At 40.1% G+C, this 25420-nt stretch overlaps 2 protein-coding genes across 5 annotated transcripts in view; one reads left to right on the top strand and one right to left on the bottom strand.

Moving 5' to 3' along the window:
* Positions 1-25420, top strand: part of Mpv17 (Mitochondrial inner membrane protein MPV17) — a 509363-nt gene that overhangs the window by 465871 nt on the left and 18072 nt on the right. The gene's annotated exons all lie outside the window — the stretch shown is intronic.
* The window catches only part of LOC137625875 (uncharacterized), a 67960-nt gene continuing 61641 nt past the window's right edge, over positions 19102-25420 (bottom strand). For 3 of the 4 annotated variants that reach the window (XM_068356810.1, XM_068356809.1, XM_068356808.1), the window contains 2 exons: positions 19996-20161; positions 19102-19285 (listed from right to left, as the gene is read on the bottom strand). In XM_068356810.1, the coding sequence (XP_068212911.1) occupies positions 19155-19285; positions 19996-20161 (297 nt within the window). In that variant the 3' untranslated portion in view covers positions 19102-19154. The remainder of the gene's footprint in view (positions 19286-19995; positions 20162-25420) is intronic. The other variant, XM_068356807.1, reaches the window with a different exon arrangement.

Genomic DNA, 25420 nt, shown 5'->3' with positions numbered 1-25420 from the left:
GTTTGAAAAGTTTCGTAATAGAACAGGTATTCATCGTGTTACTAGGCATGGGGAGGCAGCTAGTTCGGATCAAATTGCAGCCGATAAATACGTGGGGGAATTCGATCGGTACATAAATGAACAAAATTTGATCGCACAACAAGTCTTTAATTGTGATGAGACTGGGTTATTTTGGAAGAAAATGCCAGCCAATACGTACATTACCAAGGACGAGACGAAGATGCCAGGTCACAAGCCAATGAAAGATAGGCTAACATTGTTGCTGTGTGCAAATGCAAGTGGCGATTGCAAGATCAAACCCTTGTTAGTGTACCACTCGGACAACCCCCGGGTGTTCAAACGAAATAATATTTGTAAAAGTGCACTACCAGTTATGTGGCGCTCGAACACTAAATCTTGGGTCACAAGACAATTCTTTACTGAGTGGATAAACGAAGTGTTTGCCCCCCAGGTTAAGGCTTACCTCATTGAAAAGAGCTTGCCAATGAAATGTCTTCTGGTTATGGACAATGCTCCTGCACATCCTCCAGGTCTCGAGGATGACTTGAAAGAAGAATACAGCTTTATCAAAATCAAATTCTTGCCCCCCAATACTACTCCCATACTCCAGCCCATGGACCAACAGGTCATTTCAAACTTCAAAAAACTCTATACCAAGGCCCTTTTCAGAAAGTGTTTTGAAGTGACCAGTGACACGAAGTTGACCCTAAAGGAATTCTGGAAGGAACACTTCAGCATCCTCAACTCTGTTAACATGATTGACCAAGCTTGGCGAGGTGTGACCTATAGGACATTGAACTCTGCCTGGCGTAAGCTGTGGCCATCATGTGTCACAGAGAGGGAGTTTGAAGGTTTCCAACCAGAGGCGGGTCCAAGCACTGCTACCCCTGTAATTTCTGATGACACTGATGTCGTTGAGGAAATTGTTGTCATGGGCAGGAGTTTGGGGCTTGAGGTCGACAAGGATGATATTGATGAGCTTGTAGAAAGCCATTCTACCGAGTTGACTGTGGAGGAATTGTTGCACCTGCAACAACAACAGCAGCAGGATCTGATTGTGGAGCAGGAATCTTCAGAAGAGGATGAGGTAAGGGAGGATGTTCCAAGTTCTCTCATCAATGAAATTTGTTCCAAGTGGGCAGATGTGCAGGCTTTTGCTGAAAAATACCACCCAGAAATTGCAGTAGCAAACCGGGCAGTGCATATGTTTAATGATAGTGTCATGTATCATTTTCGAAAAATACTGCAGAGGAGGAAGAAACAATTAACAATAGACCAGTTTTTCACAAAAGAAAAGAAAGCTGCTACATCAAAGCCTGTTTCTCCTCCAAAGAAGAGACAAAGAAGAGAAGAAACCCCTGAAATAGATCTGCCCACCCTTTCATTGGAGAGAGAAATAACTCCTGAAGGAGAACTACCCCGCCACATCATGGAAGGGGACTCTCCTTCCAAGCAGTAACCTCCCCCTTCCATCCTCTCCACATCCATCCCTGTATGCCATCGAACCGCTGCTCAAAGGTATGTTCACTACAGTACAGAAAATGGTTTAAAATTGTTTTATTTTAGTACAGTAAATGGTTTAAAATTGTTTTATAGGATTTTCTGACCAATTTCATACACATTTAGATAATTATTGTTGTTTAGGTACACGTTTTATTAATATTTTGGGCCTGTTCGAGTGCTTGGGAACGGAATAGAATATATACCATTATTTCTTATGGGGAAAAAAAATTCGGTACTCGAACAAATCGGAGGTCGAACACGGATCTCGAACGGATTATGGTCGAGTACCGAGGTATCACTGTAGATTCTAATTGGTTTACGAGCATTGTATTAGTTTGCGAAGCAGAATTTTGTGCAGTAGTGGCATTATTTGTGGATAAGAACTAAGGGAGACTAGCAAAAAATGAGTCAAGGTGCCCATATCCACACAGTGTTCAAGTGACTTTTACCTTATTTTCATCCCATTTTAAAGAGAGGCTTATGTAGTCGTTTCTAGGTAGGTTCTTTGTTAAAATTTATGACCAAATGTCCATAAAGCATAAATTAAGTGATTCACTTAGTGATAGTGAACATCATTCAAGAGGGAGAACTCCCGATATTTTTACGCAACTGCTCATGGAAGGAGATTGTCCTTCCAAGCAATTCCCACCCCCTGCTTCTCTCTCATCTCCATACAAGTCACAAATCAAAGGTAAAGTGCAGGCTTATTTGTCAATTATTTCTATTTTCATTTTGAAATATAATTTTTGTTCATTTTTGATGGTAGATGTTATAAATTGTTCAATAGTTACCATTAAAGAAATATTTTTCAAGATGAGTGATGTGTAATTAAGGACTTTTGGAATGCATCAAGTGAATTTCCTTTAGTTCTTATTTTAAAAATTGTTGTAGAACAACCATTTTAGGTTGCGAGCTCGCTTCCGGAATGAATCAAACTCACTTATTAATTGAATTTGGAAATGGATGTAATACTTGAGCACAATCAGACATGATTATGGATGTGCAATTAATTTTATGTCACTTCTGATCATCAGATTAATTTTTTAGGGATATTGAAGTGTGTGACTACTATGCTCTAGATTCCAGATATCTTTCTTGCCTCTTGCTACTCAGCTTCTTAATTTGTATTTCTTGGTTCAATGGCAGAATTTTCCCCCATTTGCACAACACTGCTGAATCACCTTCTGGCTCCAGTGCTTAGACACATGGCCTGAATCTTTAACGACTATGCAACTTTATGTGGTACTCTGTAGTGCTACATACTTTTGGGTTTTAGCAGTGTCCCTTTGGAGGCAAGGTTCTCTCCCTTTTTCGCCTTATACTGTACATGTGTTACTGCTTTCTATCTTCCAGCTTGCTGTCTAATCTCTTCTAACTTATACTTTGGAGTGCAACTTTAGGGTTTTCCTTCACTTGAGTCTGGGTACTGAATGACATCCCTTATGCAGCTCTGGGCCATATGTCCCAAATATATGAATATATGAATCTGGGGTGATGACATATTAGGTATGTTTCAGCTACTGTTTTTTATTCTTCCTTTCTTGTTATTGACTCGAGATAAAGAATAATGTATATGCTTATTCTTTTACCTTTCCTACTCATCCTGATGATGATGCACAAGGGTTCATTTTCTCATGAAAGTTGTGGATGCATCTGTGATATATTTTCTTGAAGTTATTGATATTCCTTGAAATTGTGAATAACTATAGTCCATTTTTTTTAGCGATGCATATTTGCACCGACTCGCAGCGGTGCCCTTTTAGCTCGGAAAAGTTTCGTGATCGCTGATTGGTTGGAATTATCTCGTCCAACCAATCAGCGATCCGGAAACTTTTCCGAGCTAAAAGGGCACCGCTGCGAGTCGGTGCAAATATGCATCGTTAAAAAAAATGGACTATAGCTCCACAGGAGACAGGCTTAGTACAGTTTGAAATACAGGGAAACATTTGCGGTTACAGTAATCCATTTCAGTATGGAACAAATTGGTGATGGAACAACAAACACAACCTATTGGAACCTGTACAAGTATATTTGCTTATACTGTTGAAATAAATAACAAAGGTAATTACTGTTTTCACCTAACTCTCTTGAGGCACATCTGCAAAACATCAGTAAAATTTTTGCATGTTCTGTAAATTTTTTTTTTTTTTTTTTTTTTTTTTTTTTTTGTATTTATAAGTGTATCACTTGGCCTATGAAGGTTAGGGACACTGAAGTAAAATGGTGATATCCAGGATAGAATTTAAAAGGTAAATGATTACTTCAAAACATTAATACCTTTCCTTCTATTTACCTTCCTTATTATGTAATTAATTGATAATTATTTAAAGATTTTAATCATCTAAGTACTGTAAACTATGCATAAAGGTGCTTGATAATTATGGAGGTTTTTGGCATAAAACAGATAAATCCAATTTACTTAATTCTTATGAGAAATATTGTATCTGTGTTAGACCAAATTGGAGTTTAACTTGCCTTCTGGTGTTAATTAATTTTGACCTTTGAGGTTCCACTGTACTTTTAAGTATGCCATGATCAGTTTGATTATACTGGGATGTTTTTTGAAGTTGGCAAGTCTTCCATGATTTTGTTAGTGGATTATATATAACGTTCAGTTCCACAACTTTCCGTCAGTTTCCTTGATCTGAGCTTGACTATGAGGAAGATATGCTTTAGCGGTCCAATTTTTTTTTGCTGGAAGAGTGGAGTTGTATATTATGCCATGAATAATGTTCCCTTTCTTTCCGTAAGTAGAGAGATGGTTCATAAAGAGGCCTCAAGTTTTCTGTTCTTTCCTTTATAAAGCTTTGAGTGATCTCAGTAGCTCATTTCACTAACTACAGCAGTTTTCAGATTGTCCTCATTCAAGATTATTATTAGTAGTAGCAAAGCTACAACCCTAGTTGGAAAAGCAGGATGCTATTAGGCTATGGGCTACAACAGGGAAGAAAATAAGGAATCAGATAGAATAGTGTACCTGAGCGTACCCTCAAGCAAGAGAACTGTAACCCAAAACAATAGAAGACCATGGTACAGAGGTTATGGCACTACCCAAAACTAAACAACAATGGCTTGATTTTGGAGTGTCCTAAATGACTATAATTATGGGATTAACTTTGTGACCGTGTTCTTTATTACTCTTGCAATAATCATGTTACTATGGATTACCAAAAAGATAGTGACAAACAGGATTCTGTGAAGATTCAATAGATCATATACGGCTTATACTTTCTAGGGTATTGTGATGATGTTTGTGATTTTCTAGTATTTTTTTTATTGTTTTCTCAATTTTCTTGGAGAAATGCAAACCTTTGTTTACCAATGTTTGAATCCTTTTTGCCTAGCATTATCAATTAAGGTCTAAAGGAGAATGGTGAACTGTCAGGGAACAACATTGTTTGAATGCCGTCTGGATTTTTTTATGAGTGTTACAGCAGTAGACCTAACTTAATCAAATATGCGAAGACAGAATTATTAGATTTATAATACTGAGTATTTACAGAAGATGGAAGGCTCTTGCATTGCTGTGATTAGGTGATTGGTTATATCTCTCTGACTTCACCAAATTGCTATGTGAAGTAAGTAATTCCTCTTTACCAGGAAAATCTTACCTTATTCTTTAGTCATTCTTTTCTCAGCACTCTTTGTTATGTGGGTAAGAAGTGCTTCTTTTTCATAAATCCAGTCATATTTTGGTTCATCTAATAAAGTTTTATCATCATCACATCATCATCATTGTTATTACTAGTCAAGCTACTGCTCACTGTAAAAGTATAATGCTACAACCGCTAGGGGTCCAACAGAGAAGGGATATAAGAAAATAGCAAATAAACTTTATATATGTTATGAATGGGAAGTATGAAATATTCTAAGATCTGTAAGAATGTTGGAATAAATTAATCATATATAAATTATAAAATGAGTCATATCAACCTGTTCAAGAGAAAAATATTTAGAAAAAGGTCGAACTTCAGAAGCTCCAGTAATTCAATTGCCAAATTAGGAAGATTGCTCCTCAATCTTGTCAAAATTGGAATAAAACTTTTAGAATACTGTTTAAGCATTGTGCCTAATGATGGAGAAGGTAGGACTGTTAGAATTAACTGTATACCTAGTACTACGTGCAGGATGGTACAGTCTGGTAAAATTTGAGGTCAATGGATGGTATGAATTATGAAAATTCTTGATGCAAGTTTCAAGAAGAACTAACTGAACGACAGTGCCAGAGATTAACGTCCAGATCAGGAGTAAGGAGTTTAGGAGACCACAAGTTTCTATTTAACAAATTAAGATGAGATTCAGCAGGTGAAAGACCAGACATAAGAGCAATACCCAAAGCAAGGTAGAATGAAAGAACCTGTCTCTGACAAAACCACCACTCTCCAAGCTAGGTTAGCCAGGACAAACACGCATAAAACTAAAACTTAAACTACTATAAAACATAGTAAAAGCAAACACAAAAGAGTCCAAGGCATTGCAACACCAAAATAAAGCTAGCTAACGTAACACTAATGAAATAAAACTAAGAAAAGCACACAAAATTGCGCCCAAAAGCTAGCTGGACTCTGAGTGCCCTGGTTCCGCATCACCATAAAAAAGTTAAATAACCACTCCCTGAAGGGATCAAAAGCAGTTACAGCTAAATCAAACTGTGAAAGAGGAAGTTACTCAACTTTGACGACTAAAGGGAGGCCATCATGTGAGGAAACAACTCTTAAAAAGTTGAGAAAAGGCGCTCTTGACAAAGAAACGAACGTGTAGGTAAGCTGCAAAAATTGGAATGAGTTATCAGGGAGGTTATATAACGGCTCCTCACCTATCCTCCTTACATTCCTAGACTGGGCTAAGTCTGTTTGGGGTTATCTATGGTTATCTGTGGATATGTCCCTGATTATACACGATATCGTGGGATAGTCTTTCCAGGGGTTAGAACCCTGTGATACCCGACGGTAATTCTCTTGTAATATCACTCACAGAAATATTATACAGTAGGAAGCTGCCTAAAGGAACTTCTATCAGGATGACATGGCTCGAGCCCAAAAATAGATCTTTCCTACGTCAAAATCTGTTTAAAACCGTATGTCAGGATATGCTGTTCACTAAAAATTTTAAGTGTCGTTTTTTTTTTTTAACTATTAAAAGATATTCTCGTTGAAGAACCTGGTACGTTTTCTAAAGAGTTAACACTTTTGCTTGGCTCATAAGAAGGGATTGAGTATAGATAAAATAAAGGGATTGTCTCTGGTCAGAGAATTTGTATGAATACATTGATTTATTATTATGTAGCAAAATGCACTTCAAGTTTATTTTATTATGAATGGTATCTGTCCAGCACATTACAAACATTATGTAAAGTGAATGTGGATCATTATAACCTAGCAACAAATTCCATGATAAACTTTGATAAAAATAAATAACAAAACCAGAAGATATTCCCTTTTTAATTTATAACCCAAAATCACAATCTGGAGCGTGAGTAAAGATGTTATAGTATACGCAGAGCAATGAGAGAATAAAAGACAAATGGATATGATTTATCCATGCTGTTGTACGATTGACATACACTGCTATATGATTTAAATGCTGTACATTAAAAGGAAGGGTAATTAATAGGAAAGAAAACAATAAATTTTTAGTGCAAGGGTTGACATTGACATTTAACCAGCTTTAAGAATAAAGCAATATAGAAATAAGTAATTATGTTATTAAAATTGGTTTTGCTGCTCCGAGCAAGGCACATGTAAAGTTATTTTTAAGGTATTTTTTTAAGATGCAGTTTTGGACAAAGCTTAAACATGTACATGTTTAGCATGCCAGAAGCATTTTTTCAGAACAGAAAAGTTTTAGTACAATTATCTTAAGAGGATTCTCACTTAAGAAGTTTTACTAGACTCTTAGGATTAAGATAGTTCTAATGTAATAAATGAATATATTTTTTCATGTTACAGTACTATGAGATGTCTCTTGATCTTTTGTTATTTCAACACCATTCCTATCTATTTTGTCCTTGAAATGTGGCCATGATATAAAAAGTCATAATAAAGTACATCGTTCTTTTACAGTACTGGGTTGAAAAGTTGTTAAAAATTTTATCTTTTAGAGAGCTTACTTGTGATTTGTCAGTATGATAAGTGATTTAGATTATATAAGGTTATTAGAATATTTTGTTCTTGAATAGCTGAATAAATTGTTAATAAATATAAAAACATGTCAATAGAATAAGCAAAACTAATTCAAAACATTAAAACAGTATTGTATACTGTATAGCAAATAATTAAGCTAGGCAGACACCAGAAATCTGGAAAATTAGAAATAAAACTGAAATTACTGTACATAGCTACATCAGAATAATATAAGAATTATTGTTGACTATATTTTTAAGCTTTTTAGTCAATAGAAATCAATAGCCAATTATTTGTTGCTTGAAATTTGATACTATATCCTTTTTCATTGTGGAAACTGCCATATAGACAATAACAGTATCTCCTGTAATTGATTAAATATAACATATTTTGATTTGAATTTTATTTAACATTTTATGTCTACATATCAAAATCATTGTTCAGTGTATTAGAATTCTTGCAAGTAAAAATAGGAGAAATAATAATCTTATATCCGAAATATTTGTAGCTGTTGCCATAGGCTGTGATAACCATTAGGTTTAGATATTTTAAGGCATGGTATCTGTAATTCAAAATCCTTATCCATATTTTGTTCAACTGTTTCTATCTCAAATCATTTACTATATCCTGAACGTCTCCTTGCTTGATTAATAGTTGCTAACTGTCTGGGTCTCTTCTAATTCCCTTTAGCTCTCGTACTTTTTCAACTTTAACTTCATAATCTAACTGCATACCTTTGACCGTTAACTGATAGGGGATGATTATGTTGGATTAATTGGAGATGTTAGATGTTTCTTTGCATCTGGCTGGTAACTTATGGAAAACATTAAAAAGGACGTGATCTTGGCCAAAGTTCACTTGATAAATTTTATGATTTACTCCAAAATATGTAGCTAGGATTGTTTGTTTCATGCTACTCCATGAGAATAAAACGTCTGATTGTAACAAAATAAATGGATTCAGAAGTTTGATTAGATGCTGAGAAAAATGTATAAGCAAGTTTTTTTTTTTTTAAAATTTAATCATTAGCTGTGATATTACAATTCTTAACAACAAGGATAGCTGAGAAAATGGAGCATTATTGCTTTACAAAGTTGTTTGTAACATGGATGAAAGACGATGGTTAAGCAATCTATTGCTTGTTTTTTTCCATTGTTACTGAATCACCTGTAATCTTCTTCATTTTTTATTATTTTGCTAATTTCTGCCTTTTTCACCATTGTACCCTTCCAAGTTGAATGGAGATGTATCGTGATTAGATGGTGTCCTTCCCTTTGACTCTTAGAGGGGGATTATCCTTTGGGTCCAAAGCTGGATAAGAGGGGGGTTATCCTCTGGGTCCAAAGCTGGATAAGAGGGGGGGTTATCCTTTGGGTCCGAAGCTGGATGAGAGGGGGTTTATCCTTTGGGTCCAAAGCTGGATAATAGGGGGGTTATCCTTTGAGTCCAAAGCTGGATAAGTGGGGGGGGGGTATCCTTTGGGTCCAAAGCTGGATAAAAGGGGGGTTATCCTTTGGGTCCAAAGCTGGATAAGGGGTGGGTTTTCCTCTGGATCCAAATCTGGATAAGAGGGGGGTTATCCTTTGGGTTCAAAGTTGGATGAGAAGGGTTATCCTTTGGGTCCAAAGCTGGATAAGATGGGGGTTATCCTTTAGGTCCAAAGCTGGATAAGGGGTGGGTTATCCTCTGGATCTAAAGCTGGATAAGAAGGGGTTATCCTTTGGGTCCAAAGCTGGAAATCTTCCTTTGACCATGTTGTTCATCCTTCAACTTTGAGTATTAATGAGGATAACCCCTGCCTTGATGAGAGATTCCCAAGGACATAGTTGCTTGGCTTCAGCATGGAACATTATTTGCCTTGTCGTAGGAAAGAGGGCTCTCGAACTAGACAATATGTTTTTTTTTAGATTGGCTTAAAATGTATCTCAAATACCTTTGTATTTATTATTATTACTTCAACCTCCTTCATATTTTATCAACTGTCTCCCATCTCGGTGTCCAACCTCTCTTTGTATTTTCTATGTCTTGGTTATTAGGAAGGTACAATGCTGTAATTGGGTTTATTTTCCAAACTTATTCTGGTAGTTGTGATGGTTTTGTCTGATACCCAATAATGATTTAACCTTGGAAATGTCAATATTCTCATATTGATATGCGTGGATATATCTCAAAGAAATTGGCCTATGTATTCAAGTGGAGGGCGGGTTCGTATATCCACATTGTCTTGTTTGCCTACCAGTATGAATAGTGTGAATGATTGTATTTTTTCAATGCTCTCAGTCCCATTAAGTGGTTTTGACCTACAGTAGAGCCACTCTAATCAAGATAATACCATCCTTTTTGGGGAAGGTTAGGGAGTGGACATTTTGGAATCGGCTCTAACTGGCGTCATAGTGGAGGACTTAATTCCATGAAAGCCTAATGGGGTCCTTTTTTTTATGTCTCCCAAAACATCATGCCTTATGACCTAGTTACCAGAAATGTCCCTGATATGCAATGTATACAGATAGCTCAAAATCCTTTGATGCCTTTGCTGCAATATTCTCCAACAGAACAAGTCATTCTTATTACCTACTAAAGCATCAGTATTTATGTTGGAACTAACAACCTTTTTATTAGAAATTAACATTATTAAAACAATGGAAGGTAAGCTAACTCTTAAATTTGTCATCTATTCTTATTGGAGAAGTGCCAATGAAGCCGTCAAAGGCTGCACACATAAGAACCAACGGGTATCATAAATTAAAGAGCTCTTTAGGGTTAGGGTAGCGTATTGGAAACATCCCTGTATCATAATCTGTTGAACGGAAGTGCAAGCCATGCTCAAGCCGTATAGTTTCTAGTAGTGTGTACAACCTCGCTGTCCTTGTGAATTAGGAAATGTTTTCTTTGGGTTTTGTAATCATCAGCAGGCATTGCTGGACCTCCCTGGTCCTAGCTTGAGTAGAGAGGGGCCTTAATTGCTGTTCATATGTATATATGATTGGTCTCGAGGACTCATAAACAACCATTACACCTTTAACAAATTTTATTCACTTTGGGTAAATATTGAAATACTGTATGCTGGATTCCTCTCCCTGTTGGAGTTGATGGAAATGAAAATATGCAGCTGCTAAATCCGCAATAAACAACTTTACAGCAGACTCTTCTTAAAAGATTATTCTTCTTCTATTTACTTGCTCTTTTCCCATTTGTATGGGGGTAAGCAAGGTTGCCTTCTTTTTGAAGGACTGCTTTGGCTTTTTGGGGGTAGACCGTAGTCCTGATCAGATGCCCTACCTGACACTGCTTAGGCCCTAGTAGCATCTCTATTGTAACAGTCACCAGTGCCTTTCCTCCCAGCAGCTAAGAGTCCTGGCTTGGTTAGGTCAATAGTTTGAGACGTGTGAGGTGTCAGTTATGTTTTTAGGTGTTGGAGTGGCTTAGTTTGTGTGTGTATTAGTCTGTAATATCCATTTGCTTTAAGCAAACCTATCCGTCGATTACATACATAATACTGAGGTGTCTATACAGATAGCAAAGTGTCCGCTCTGACTGGTCGGTTGGGGATTTGAACCCGCGCCACAGATTTCTACGAAGTCCGAGCTTGCTGCCCTAACTGACTTAGTCATCGAGGCTTCTCTTCTTTAAGGATTATGTAACCACAATGAAATATTTGATAGTGTCTAGATGACAAAATATGTTGAATAATAAAATAGAAAAATAATAACTTGAATAGAATGAAACCAATTGTCTCTTCAGGGAAATCATTAACCCAGAGGGGCAGGGGAGCAAAGATCATTTTAGCAAGATTGTGTATTGGTCATACAAGATTGACCTATGGGTTTTTAATGTGCACTAGGTGAGATAGTTCCCAAGTGCATTGAGTGTGTCCCAATTTATACCTTAAAACATATTCTGAATGAATGCTGGGTCTTTAGAAAACAAAGAATTTTTTTTTGTCAGTAAAACTATCTGACATTTTATAGGATTCTTAGTGTTTCTGTTATCAAGATTTTCATATATTTAAGAAGCACAGGTTTAATGAATAAAACTAAAATATCTGTCCAAAGTAGGTTTTTATCTAATCAATATTTTATTTCTGGGATTTAATTATTCCTTTCTGAATTTATTCAGGCCAGCTTTGTAAAAGTTGAGTTTGACTTACCGAGTTGGATAGTCTCCTCTTTTAATAATAATAATGAGGGTGACCATAGTGTACTAACTAGTTCAGATCTTCCCTAACTGTAGGTACTAGTATTGCACTACTGTACATAATATCCCTCTCTACTTTCTCCTAGACAAACTTGCTTCTTCTGGTACTATAGTCAACAACTTTTGTCTGATGTTTGTACTCATTGGCATTTCATACCTGGTGCATCGATTGCAAATATAGTGATAACTGCCTTTAAGTATCCTTGCGTCTCTTGGTGAGTTTTAGTCTAATAGAATTGCGAGTTTAATTTTGGTTGTGTACAAATACAAACATTGTTTGGGATTGATTGCTTCTTTGATAAACCTACAACAGATTTGAAGAAAGGAAGCGAGAAACAGATCATAAGTTAACTTCCAATGTGATGAAGGTTTTTAGATAATTAATAATTTAGCATTTTGATATATATTAAGGTTTAAAGCTTCATTAGTGAATAATTTGGTGGAATATTAAATCATTTACTGTAGTAGGCTCTTGTGATTTCATAATTATGTACAGTATAGTACTGTATAGCCATTTATAATATATTGTATAGCATTCGTTTTTGAAAAAATATTTTTATGGTAATTTACTATTTTTACTACTTTTAGCTATTTATTTGTTCCGTAACCGAAATGAAAAGGTATGCCTGGCCCTTATTCTTTTCTTCATTCTCCCCTCTCTTGGGGAAAGCAGCATCCTGGGTTCTCTGCACAGCTGACCTCAAACCACTGCATGTAAACCATGTTTCCATGTGTTCCTAGTATTAAGTTAATACTGTCACGTCCCCATACCCTTACGAGGTGGTATTGGGATCGTCCTAACTTAGATTTCCATCTAAAGAACTCCAGGTCAACTTCCTAGGACGAGTCACACTTCACTCCTTCACACACTAGTTTACGTAGGCCGCGGTCCTTGTAGAGCAAGGCACTTGCGAGGTGCAGGGACTCCATATCTTGAGTTCTAACACAGTCAAATACTGAGTCCCTGGGCAAAAGCCAAAGCCAGTATGGCTGGGACTTACCACCCTACCTAAGGGTTAAGTCACCCTAATTAAATAGCGTGGTTTGTATTTCGGTTACGGAACAAATGACAAATTAGTAGATAATTTGTATTTTTCCCAACCATACAAACCTTAGCTATTTAATCAAACTTGCCCGCCAGCCCTATCCCCCGAGAAGTCCTACCTCTAAGCAAAGTGAGCTACTCACCAGTGTGTGTGTGTGTGGGGGGGGGGGAGCGAGGGGGTAGTAAACCCTCGTTAAAAATCTAATGGCATGTCATTTCAGCTACGCTGAAAGTAATCCATCCATCCATATACCAAGGCACTTCCCCCAATTTTGGGGGGTAGCCGACATCAACAAGAAACAAAACAAAAAAGGGGACCTCTACTCTCTACGTTCCTCCAGCCTAACCAGGGACTCAGCCGAGTTCAGCTGGTACTGCTAGGGTGCCACAGCCCAACCTCCCACATTTTCCACCACAGATGAAGCTTTATACTGCTGAGTCCCTACTGCTGCTACCTCCGCGGTCATCTAAGGCACCGGAGGAAGCAGCAGGGCCTACCGGAACTGCGTCACAATCGCTCGCCATTCATTCCTATTTCTAGCACGCTCTCTTGCCTCTCTCACATCTATCCTCCTATCACCCAGAGCTTCCTTCACACCATCCATCCACCCAAAGCTTTGCCTTCCTCTTGTACTTCTCCCATCAACTCTTGCATTCATCACCTTCTTTAGCAGACAGCCACTTTCCATTCTCTTAACATGGCCAAACCACCTCAACACATTCATATCCACTCTAGCTACTAACTCATTTCTTACACCCGTTCTCACCCTCACCACTTCGTTCCTAACCCTATCTACTCGAGATACACCAGCCATACTCCTTAGACACTTCATCTCAAACACATTCAATTTCTGTCTCTCCATCACTTTCATTCCCCACAACTCCGATCCATACATCACAGTTGGTACAATCACTTTCTCATATAGAACTCTCTTTACATTCATGCCCAACCCTCTATTTTTTACTACTCTCTTAACTGCCCCCAACACTTTGCAACCTTCATTGACTCTCTGACGTACATCTGCTTCCACTCCACCATTTGCTGCAACAACAGACCCCAAGTACTTAAACTGATCCACCTCCTCAAGTAACTCTCCATTCAACTGACATTCAACCTTGCACCACCTTCCCTTCTCGTACATCTCATAACCTTACTCTTACCCACATTAACTCTCAACTTCCTTCTCTCACACACCCTTCCAAATTCTGTCACTAGTCGGTCAAGCTTCTCTTCTGTGTCTGCTACCAGTACAGTATCATCTGTAAACAACAACTGATTTACCTCCCATTCATGATCATTCTCGCCTACCAGTTTTAATCCTCGTCCAAGCACTCGAGCATTCACCTCTCTCACCACTCCATCAACATACAAGTTAAACAACCACGGCGACATTACACATCCCTGTCTCAGCCCCACTCTCACCGGAAACCAATCGCTCACTTCATTTCCTATTCTAACACATGCTTTACTACCCTTGTAGAAACTTTTCACTGCTTGCAACAACCTTCCACCAACTCCATATAACCTCATCACATTCCACATTGCTTCCCTATCGACTCTATCATATGCTTTCTCCAGATCCATAAACGCAACATACACCTCCTTACCTTTTGCTAAATATTTCTCGCATATCTGCCTAACTGTAAAAATCTGATTCATACAACCCCTACCTCTTCTAAAACCACCCTGTACTTCCAAGATTGCATTCTCTGTTTTATCCTTAATCCTATTAATCAGTACTCTACCATACACTTTTCCAACTACACTCAACAAACTACAGTGAACCCTCGTTTATCGCGGTAGATAGGTTCCAGACCCGGCCGCGATAGGTGAAAATCCGCGAAGTAGTGACAGCATATTTACCTATTTATTTAACATGTATATTCAGACTTTTAAAACTTTCCCTTGTACGTAGTACTGTTAACAAACTACCCTTTAATGTACAGAACACTTAATGCATGTACTAACGTACCCTAAACTAAAACAGGCACAAATATTAAGGGCGACTTTATATCATGCGTTTCCTAAACACGCCAAAAAGCACGATAAAAAATGGCAACCAATGTTTTGTTTACGTTTATCTCTGATTATAATGAAGAAACAAACGCATTTACACATCTGTGTATAGGTTAGTTTCTGCATCGATTATATTGATTATTCAGTACAGTATGTTGATTTGGTTATTACTGTACTAATGTTTTACTTAATTTTTCTTAGGACTTCCAAATGAAATGTTTTTCTTTATGACGCCACCTGAAACGACGGCGTCATAAAGTACGCTCAGTAAACAAACTAAGGAATTTAACGCGCATGATGAAAGTGATAAATAATGATATTACAGTAAAACCTTTAATAAAATATGTTATTACAAATATTATTTACCGTATCTATATAAAATCATACATACGTAGCAAAGCAGGAAAACAATCTACGAGAGAGAGAGAGAGAGAGAGAGAGAGAGAGAGAGAGAGAGAGAGAGAGAGAGAGAGATTGTTTTACATACGTAAATGTAAATTTTAAACAAAAAAAAAAAATAGCCCCATTTCATATAAAATAGATTACAAATATTTTACTTTATCATATTACAGTAGTCTGTATAATACTGTAAAGTTCAGTACAGTATGTTGTTGTCAAAATCGTGGCGATGAAATTCTCACGAAACAAAAACACGCCATTTGAGTACAACAGCTGATTCTCTCTCTCTCTCTCTCTCTCTCTCTCTCTCTCTCTCTCTCTCTCTCTCTCTCTCTCTCTCTCTCTCTCTCTCGTGTTATACAATACTTACATTTAGATGAAGAAGCTAAAATTAGTTTTCTTAGTGTCAATTAAATACGAAACGAAATAATTAGGCCGAGTCTACATCCATTTCAATCATAGCTACAAATACGGCATCCGATTTCATCAGCAAACCACTATTTTTTGGGAAATATCCTTTTAGTCTAGAAAATTGCCACTCTTTAAATAGTTAATTGCACATTAAGAAAGCGTGTACTTTTGTTTTTAAATTTCGGGTTTGTTTTAAAAATCGAGTATTGTTGACTTCTTTTTTTTTTTACTTTTGGCTGTGATTAGATCACCGGTCATCTAGCTGCCGCTCTTGAGTGTGTACGAATACACTAACAAAGTATCATTTATACCATTTCTTAACTTATTCAAACCGTCTACAGTATACAGTTGATATTACATAAGCACCAATGTGTTATAACCTATCAATTTTTTTTGTTTATTACATTTAAATCCCCCCCTCTCTCTCTCTCTCTCTCTCTCTCTCTCTCTCTCTCTCTCTCTCTCTCTCTCTCTCTCTCTCTCTCTGTGGGCTACTTTTCACTACCTCCCATTCCTTACCTCTCTCTATCTCTCTAACAAATGATATCTTTGTTGCTCCTCAAAGTTTCATTTATATTGAAAATCAATCACGATTCAATTTTCCTTACTTTCTCCAATCTCGCACCATCGGTCACTTCGCGGTATTTTTGATATTTCCGGAAAATCCGCGATATATGTATATACATGGGTTATGAAAAAAATCCGCGAAGTGGTGAATCCGCGATGGTCGAACCGCGAAGTAGCGAGGGTTCACTGTAATACCTCTTGAATTACAACTCTACCATACACTTTTCCAACTACACTCAACAAACTAATACCTCTTGAATTACAACACTCATGCACATCTCCCTTACCCTTATGTAGTGGTACAATACATGCACAGACCCAATCTACTGGTACCATTGACAACACAAAACACACATTAAACAATCTCACCAACCATTCAAGTACAGTCACTCCCCCTTCCTTCAACATCTCAGCTTTCACACCATCCATACCAGATGCTTTTCCTACTCTCGTTTCATCTAGTGCTCTCCTCACTTCCTCTATCGTAATCTCTCTCTCATTCTCATCTCCCATCACTGGCACCTCAACACCTGGAACAGCAATTATATCTGCCTCCCTATTATCCTCAACATTCAGCAAACTTTCAAAATATTCCGCCCACCTTTTCCTTGCCTCCTCTCCTTTTAACAACCTTCCATTTCCATCTTTCACTGTCTCCTCAATTCTTGCACTGGCCTTCCTTACTCTCTTCACTTCTTTCCAAAACTTCTTCTTATTCTCTTCATATGACTGACCCAGTCCCTGACCCCACCTCAGGTCAGCTGCCCTCTTTGCCTCACGTACCTTGCGCTTTACTTCCACCTTTTTCTCTCTATATTTTTCATACTTCTCTATACTATTACTCTGCAGCCATTCTTCAAAAGCGCTCTTTTTCTCTTCCACTTTTATCTTCACTCCTTCATTCCACCATTCACTGCCCTTCCTCTTGCTGCCGAAAGTAATACCCTAATTAAATAGCTAAAGTTTGTATAGTAAGGAAAAATACAAATTATCTACGAATTTGTCATTTTTTAATAACTATGATCATTGATAATACTTGGAGATAGAGTATGATAATTTTTACTATTTTGATATGTTTTTACTTCAGTCTTGACCTTTTTAATGTGCCATCTCTTTTATTCTAATTTGGTTTTTAATTATTTATGTAGATTCATCTATATATATCTCCCTCCATAAATATAGTCTTCCTTTAACATCAGCTTACACAATCTCTTGGCAAGAGGTTTAAAGAAGCTTGCAAAAAAAAAAAAATATTTCTGGGCTCTACCTGTGCTGCTCCGTGAAATGCTCCTTTTACATCATTTCCATGGTAAAAACTGCTATGAAATTACCAGAGAAAAAAGTTTTATAGGAATGCCTGGTTGAACCCAGCTCGCTCACCTTATAAGGTGTCGGTAAAATAATACTGGGGCGTGATAAATCACAACCAGAGGTCTCGCACCATTTAAATATCTCCTCTCAATATCCCTGTTACAGCGAGGTGCCGTTCAACACCCACCTCCGAACTCTACTTCCAACAATCCAACCCACGCCAGTGACGTCACTCCTTTTCATAGCACTTGCTTGTTCGCACTTGTGTTTTTCTCTGCGGTGTTTTTCGGTGTTTACTCAGGATTTTGTACATGATGTCGGATTCTACTGTCTCCCCATCTAAGTTAAGTACCAGATCTATGAGTTTTGAGTCTTTTGAGGTAGCCTTGCCGTTATTTTTATTTCTATCACAGTTTTCTATTATTTACCATTCGTCGGCCCTGCTTTGCGGCCGCCATGCTGGCTGGCTACCTCCTTTCGCTCGTTCTTAATGCCTTACAATTAGTCTTCTATACTGATTGTTTTTTGTTTCGAACCTTTTCGCTGGGTTTTATCACCGATCACACTCTGTGTTATATTATTATTACATGATTATGATATTATGCGTTATTATGATACTATACTATGTATCATAGTTTTGATCTTAGGTTGGCATGCCTGCTTTCCTTCGGGTGCTCCCTAGTTGGTTACTTCGCTTTATTGCGTTTTTTACCCAGTGTGGGTTTTTTATCTTTACCACCAGACATAAGCACCCACCCCAAAGATAGGAGGCTGATGGCTAATAACAGAACCCAATACTCGGACACGAGTGGGCGCCGATGACGACGATTTTGCTTTAGTTTGAGTGGGACTCTTGCGAGGCAGTTTTAGTTTTATAATTTGTGTTATTCTACCGATCGGCTTCTACCAGATTTAGTGTTATGTTGGCCCCCCTGTCCAGCTCGGTACTTACCCGCGCTGGAGGGCTCGGCTCGTTATTTCCCTGCCTCTTTCCCCTGCGTCCCTCTCTTACTATCTTATTATAGCTGCATGCCTTACCTAGTTCATTATATCATATTTTTTTACTTTATTCATTTATCCGTTATGATCATTCCGTTGTTATTGTCGTGGTTCATTGGCCAGGTTGGTACGCCTGGTCTCCCTGTCCCACGTGATCGCCTCCTGCCTCCTCATTGGCTTGTTCTCGCTGCATCCTCCCATCCACCTTCGGGGTATGGCAAACTCCCCCCCACCCGCCTACCCCATCCTCACTCCAGGGATACCTCTTGTCTCTATGAGACTTGGAGTCAGCTGTTTTGCATTACGGGTCGAGTCCTCTCGTTCCCCAGTCACCTCCCCCCCTCCCGGGGTATCTACTGAATCCTTCCCCCAGTTGGAGCCAAGAACACTAGCGAGGCTTGTTATCCTATTTACGGTTAATCCCTGCCCTTTCGTTGCTATTTTTTCTCCGCTGCTCTGATTGGCCATCGATCGGCTGGGGTGATTAAAAAAAATATTTTACACATTGGTGATCAACACAATTTTCTGTGTATGACAATGATACCAAATCCAGTGCATCTGCAGTTTATTATAATCTGGATTTTGTTCAAAGCTTTGATTTAGTTTTCTTGTATTCCTCCTGAAGTTTCTTACGAAGCAGTTTTCCCGTCAGATTTCTTGGCAATGAATCCACGAAGACTATTCCCCCAGTCACCTGCTTATATGGGACCACACGTTCTGTAAAAGAGGTTGTGAAAAATTTATCAATTCGATAATTAAGTGATCTGATTGTTTGCATTTCAACTGACTTATACTGAATTAACTTTTATTAGATTGTTATACAGTTTCATGATATAAACTTTACTGTAATTTTATAACATCGTGTGTACTTTAGTTTTTGAATTACTGTATATAGCTGCTGAATGACATGGTTGCCAAAAATATTTATAGAGAAACTTTTCTGAATAAATAGCTTTATTTATGTTATAGAGACATTTATGAAGTCATCTATTTAAAACAGCTTCAGGATTTGACCCTTTGACAGTTTTGTCTTTGCTACGTGCTCCACACATTTAGCAGTTTTCAGAAAAAAGTATTTATAATAGATATAGTGATGTTACAGAATTTCATATATCAAAAATTTTTTGTTGGGCTGTAGCCAGACAATTTATGTATGTCATACAGTTTGTACTAAATATTTCTGTGGGTGATGTGCTTTTGCATCTTAAATCTAACTAGTTGAGAAGATGTAACTTTGCATCATCAAACTTTGAAGTGAGTAATGTGCAGTACAACAGATTCTTATTGAAGCATTTGTTGTTTTAAATTACCGGCTATTTAAAAACTGGTAATGACAACCTTCAGGTGTATGAAATTTCACTTACAGATGGGAGCAAATGATCATGACGGCTAAGTAGTAAATGCTAAGTGTTTTACAATAAATTTACCTTTGACATATTCATGGAGTTGCTTAGCATCCAGGTTAGCCCCTGGAACCGGTACCACATAGGCCCTCGGAGCTTCTCCTGTTCTTTCATGTGGTACCCCAATAACGGCCGCTTCACTTATGCCCTTGTGACTTAGTAGAATCAGCTCTAGTTCGGAAGGGGATACCTGTTCCATAATGACAGAAGAGGTTATATTTGTAAAGTCAACCTACAAACAATGTTAGTAAATAAAGACAAATGAAAAATATTGATTAAAGCTACCAGTTTATTTTATTGGATAGGTCAATTTCTCTATCACCAGTTCATACATAAAACAACTAGATTAAAATCATTAATATTAGTTTTTCAATATTTAACTTAGCCGGTGATTATAATAGCTGCAACTCTGTTGCTCGACAGAAAACTCTAAGGTAAAATTCGCCAGCGATCGCTACACAGGTTGCGGGTGTGCCCAACAGCGCCATCTGTCGTCCAGATACCCAGTACTCAATGTAAACAAAGAACTCAATTTTCTCTCTGTCGTGCTACCGACAAGACGTGCTTATTCGCTGTTGCTAAACTGGATTTGTTTTCACAACTAATTGGTGAAGTACACTATTCTAGTTTTGAGCTTTCGCTGTGCAGGCTTTCTCTTCGCAATTCCTTGAACTCTTTTTGATTACGGATTCTTTGTTGATGACTTTTTGATAGTTTTTGAATTCCCCTTTGACCAATTCAAAATGGCTGACCCTTCACAAGTCCCAAAATTTAGGAAGTGCAATGCTAGGGACTGTTCAAGGCGTCTTCCGAAGGCCTCTATACCCTCACACTGTTTGCTCCAATTGTCGGGATAAAACCTGTCAATTGGAAGATCGATGTGAGGAGTGCGTTGGGCTTTCGGAATTCGATTTTATCGAATTCCAAAAGTATACACGTAGGCTAGAGAGAGATAGAGTTAGGAGAAGTTCCTCTCGTTCTATTGACATTTCCTCTCCTCATGCCCCACAACCTATTCCTTCCCCTGTAGTGGTTGCTCCTAATCCCCCTTCTGGCACTCAGGAACCTTCGATGGCTGATATGATGCGTGCCATCCAAGCTCTGGGTGAGAGAGTTGAGTCCCTGGCTAGTGACCGTAATCAGCTCATGGCGGATGTGAAGGAGCTGAAGTGTAAAAGTGCAGTGGGAAGTGTTAAAGTGAGTGATAGTGTTGTGGATAGTGTTGCACTTGAGGGTTCGTCTGTTCGTGCCTGTCGTCCTCCTAGTCCGGGACCTCTTGCAAGCTCCCAAGTCCAGGGGAGAAGCAATGTCGTACGAAAAATGGGTTCGAGAGGCTTTAATCAGCGAACAGACGTTCCCTCCGTGGTATCGGGCGTATCTACCCAAGATCGCCCCTGCCTAACAAAGACGAGAGAGCCCATTTATACCTCGTCTTCGGAAGGTGTTTCTCGCAAGAAACCATGGACCAAGGTCTCACGACCGTTAAAGCGCAAGTCCAACGGCCCAGCTGTAGCCACTGGGTCAGTTCGGACTCGCTGCAGTCATCCGATGACTGCTCACCTCCTAAGAGAGGCAAAGCGGTACCGCTTCAGACAGTTACACCGTCTGTCGCCGCACCTGCTCCTGTAGACCCTAAGTGGTCCTTACTGCAAGACATGCAGTCTCAACTAACGTCGCTTATGCAGGACTTTCGTGCGGAGAAGGTTGCTGCCGCACCAGCTAGTGCAGCTCCTTGCCTACAACCACCCACACGCTCGGTTGTGCGTCCTGGGGACGCTGAGGTAACCTTCTCACGCACTCCAGTTGAGAGAGTTCCGCCACCCATGCGTTCCAGTGTGATCTGCCAGCCGCATGTTGACGTTCAGCGACGCACGGAGGTATCCGTTGACGTTCGTGAGGTTCAACAACCTTCAGAGTTGTTTTGTTTTTACGCGGTGCGTCAACCTCCGCAACCCAGTGTGGTTGCCACTGCTCACCCACATCAGTCTAGACAGTCTGGAGTAGACGCTGTGCGTCCCCGCGCTGCTATGGTTGTTGCCAGCTCACAGACTGGGCAACAGTTCCATGACGTTGCGTCCGGCTCAGTCACGCATGCACCCGTGCGACCGGACTCAGCTAACCAGCCGTTACCCACTCCGTTGCCGCTTCCTCCTCAATACTCGGATGAGGGACTTTCTGATGATGATGGTGCTGCACACGTAGATGAACCGCATTCAGAACTGGACGAGCCTAAGTCTACGCAACCCTCTTTGGACTTTAGGAAAGTTTTGGCCCTGTTCAAAGAGATGTTTCCGGACCAGTTTGTGTCTGTGGCTCCGCGCTCTCCTCCGTCAGAGTTTGTGTTAGGCATGCCGTCAACCACTCCTGCCTTTACTAGACTCGTCCTCGCACGCTCGTCCAAGAGAGCTTTACGAGTGATAGGAGAATGGCTGCAGTCCAAAAAGAGTTTAGGGAAGACAGCCTTTACGTTTCCCCCTGCTAGACTCTCTTCTAGATCGAGCGTCTGGTATGCCACGGGAGAAGTTCTCGGCTTGGGAGTTCCTGCCTCTGCCCAGGGCGACTTCTCAAGTCTTGTAGACTCTCCCCGCCGCCTAGCCATGAGACGCTCAAAGATATGTTGGTCATCTTCGGACCTGGACCACCTTTTGAAAGGTATATTTAGAGCCTTCGAGGTTTTTAACTTTTTAGACTGGTGTCTAGGAGCTCTAAGCAGAAAGATCTCTGCGACAGAGAAGGAGACTTCCTTGCTCATCATGTCCTGCATGGACAAGGCCTTACGTGATGGGTCTAATGAGCTTGCTGCATCTTTTGTGTCCGGAGTCCTTAAGAAGCGTGAGAACCTATGCTCATTCCTTTCAGCTGGAGTTACACCATGCCAGAGATCCGAACTTCTGTTTGCTCCTCTTTCCAAGTGCCTTTTTCCAGAGGACCTGATTAAGGAGATTGCCGCTTCTTTGATACAGAAGGATACTCACGATCTTGTTGCGTCCTCTGCTCGCAAAGCCACCCCTTTGCCTACCTTGTCAGCTAGACCAAGGATGGACACTCCAGCGTCCCGTTTTATTCCGCCCTTTCGTGGCAGAGCCTCCAGCAGAGGAGGTGCTCATGCCGAAGGGAGACGTGGAAAGAAGAAAGGAACCAAGTCCTTTAAGGGCAGAGTCTGACTGCCAGCTTCTTCAGACAGCAGTGGGAGCCAGACTCAAGAACTTCTGGCAGACCTGGGAAAAGAGAGGCGTAGATGCACAATCTGTGAAGTTGCTCAGAGAGGGGTACAAGATCCCGTTTGTACGAAAACCCCCTCTAGCAACGTCTCCCATCGATCTCTCTCCCAGGTACAGAGAGGAAGACAAGAGACGAGCATTGAAACAGGAAGTGTCTCTCTTACTAGAGAAGGGAGCGGTAGTCAAAGTCCTGGACCATCAAACCCCGGGATTCTACAACCGTCTCTTCTTGGTGTCAAAGAAGACAGGAGGGCGGAGGCCGGTGCTAGACGTCAGTGCGCTGAATGTCTTTGTCACAAAGCAGACGTTCTCCATGGAGACCACAAAGTCGGTTCTAGCAGCGGTCAGAAGGGAAGACTGGATGGTCTCGTTAGACCTAAGGGACGCCTACTTCCACGTCCCCATCCACCCGGACTCCCAACCTTCTCTGAGATTCGTTTTCGAAAAGGTTGTCTACCAGTTTCAAGCCCTGTGCTTTGGCCTAAGCACAGCTCCTCTTGTGTTTACGAGGCTGATGAGGAATGTAGCCAAATTCCTTCATTTAGCGGACATCCGAGCCTCCCTCTATTTGGACGACTGGCTTCTCAGAGCTTCTTCCAGTCGTCGCTGTCTGAAGGATCTAAAGTGGACTCTAGATCTGACCAAGGAATTGGGTCTCCTTGTCAATATGGAAAAGTCACAAGTGGTCCCATCCCAAACTATTGTATATTTAGGGATGGAGATTCACAGTCTAGCTTTTCGGGCTTTTCCGTCGGCCCCCAGAACAAGCCAAGCCCAGTTATGCATCCAGAACATGCTGAAGAAGGAACGATGTTCAGTCAGGAAGTGGATGAGTCTGATAGGGACGCTATCATCCCTGGAACAGTTCGTGTCATTAGGAAGACTACACCTCCGTCCTCTTCAATATCACCTAGCATTTCACTGGAAAAAGGACAAGACGCTAGAAGCGGTCTCGGGAATATGGAACTCGAGTCAAAGGACAATGCATATCAACTGCAAGGAGCTACTGGCAGTACAGTACATCTGGCCTTGAAAAGCTTCAAGTCTCTCCTTCAAGGCAAAGTGGTGGAGGTGAACTCGGACAACACCACGGCTTTGGCGTACATCTCCAAGCAAGGAGGGACCCACTCACTGACGTTGTACGAGATCGCAAGGGACCTCCTCACCTGGTCAAAAGGTCTAAACATTTCGCTAGTAACGAGGTTCATCCAAGGCAACTTGAATGTCATGGCAGATTGTCTCAGTCGGAAGGGACAAATCATTCCAACAGAATGGACCCTCCACAAGGATGTATGCAAGAGACTTTGGGCCACCTGGGGCCAGCCAACCATAGATCTCTTCGCAACCTCGATGATCAAGAGGCTCCCAATATATTGCTCACCAATCCCGGACCCAGCAGCAGTTCATATAGATGCCTTTCTCCTAGATTGGTCACATCAAGACCTATATGCATTCCCTCCGTTCAAGATTGTCAACAAGGTACTGCAGAAGTTCGCCTCTCACGAAGGGACAAGGTTGACGCTAGTTGCTCCCCTCTGGCCCGCGAGAGAATGGTTCACCGAGGTACTTCGATGGCTAGTAGACGTTCCCAGAAGTCTTCCTCTAAGGGTGGACCTTCTACGTCAGCCACACGTAAATAAAGGTACACCAAGGCCTCCACGCTCTTCGTCTGACTGCCTTCAGACTATCGAAAGACTCTCGAGAGCTAGAGGCTTTTCGAAGGAGGCAGCCAGAGCGATTGCTAGAGCAAGGAGAACATCCACCCTTAGAGTCTACCAATTGAAGTGGGAAGTCTTCCGAAACTGGTGTAAGTCAGTATCTGTATCCTCGACCAGTACCTCTGTAACTCAAATAGCTGACTTCCTTTTATACCTGAAGAAAGAACGATCTCTTTCAGCTCCCACTATCAAGGGTTACAGAAGCATGTTGGCATCAGTCTTCCGTCACAGAGGCTTAGATCTTTCCAACAATAAAGATCTACAGGACCTCCTTAAGTCTTTTGAGACCACGAAGGAGCGTCGTTTGGTTACACCTGGTTGGAATTTAGACGTGGTACTAAGATTCCTCATGTCAGACAGGTTCGAGCCGCTACAATCAGCCTCCCTAAAAGATCTCACCTTAAAGACTCTTTTCCTGGTATGCTTAGCCACAGCTAAAAGAGTCAGTGAGATTCATGCCTTCAGCAAGAACATCGGATTTTCATCTGAAACGGCTACATGTTCTCTACA

This window comes from Palaemon carinicauda, chromosome 33, assembly GCF_036898095.1.
Source record: "Palaemon carinicauda isolate YSFRI2023 chromosome 33, ASM3689809v2, whole genome shotgun sequence".
In the NCBI taxonomy this organism is placed as follows: domain Eukaryota; kingdom Metazoa; phylum Arthropoda; class Malacostraca; order Decapoda; family Palaemonidae; genus Palaemon; species Palaemon carinicauda.
Note: the sequence above shows the minus strand (reverse complement) of the source record. Positions and strands in the feature narration are given on the sequence as shown.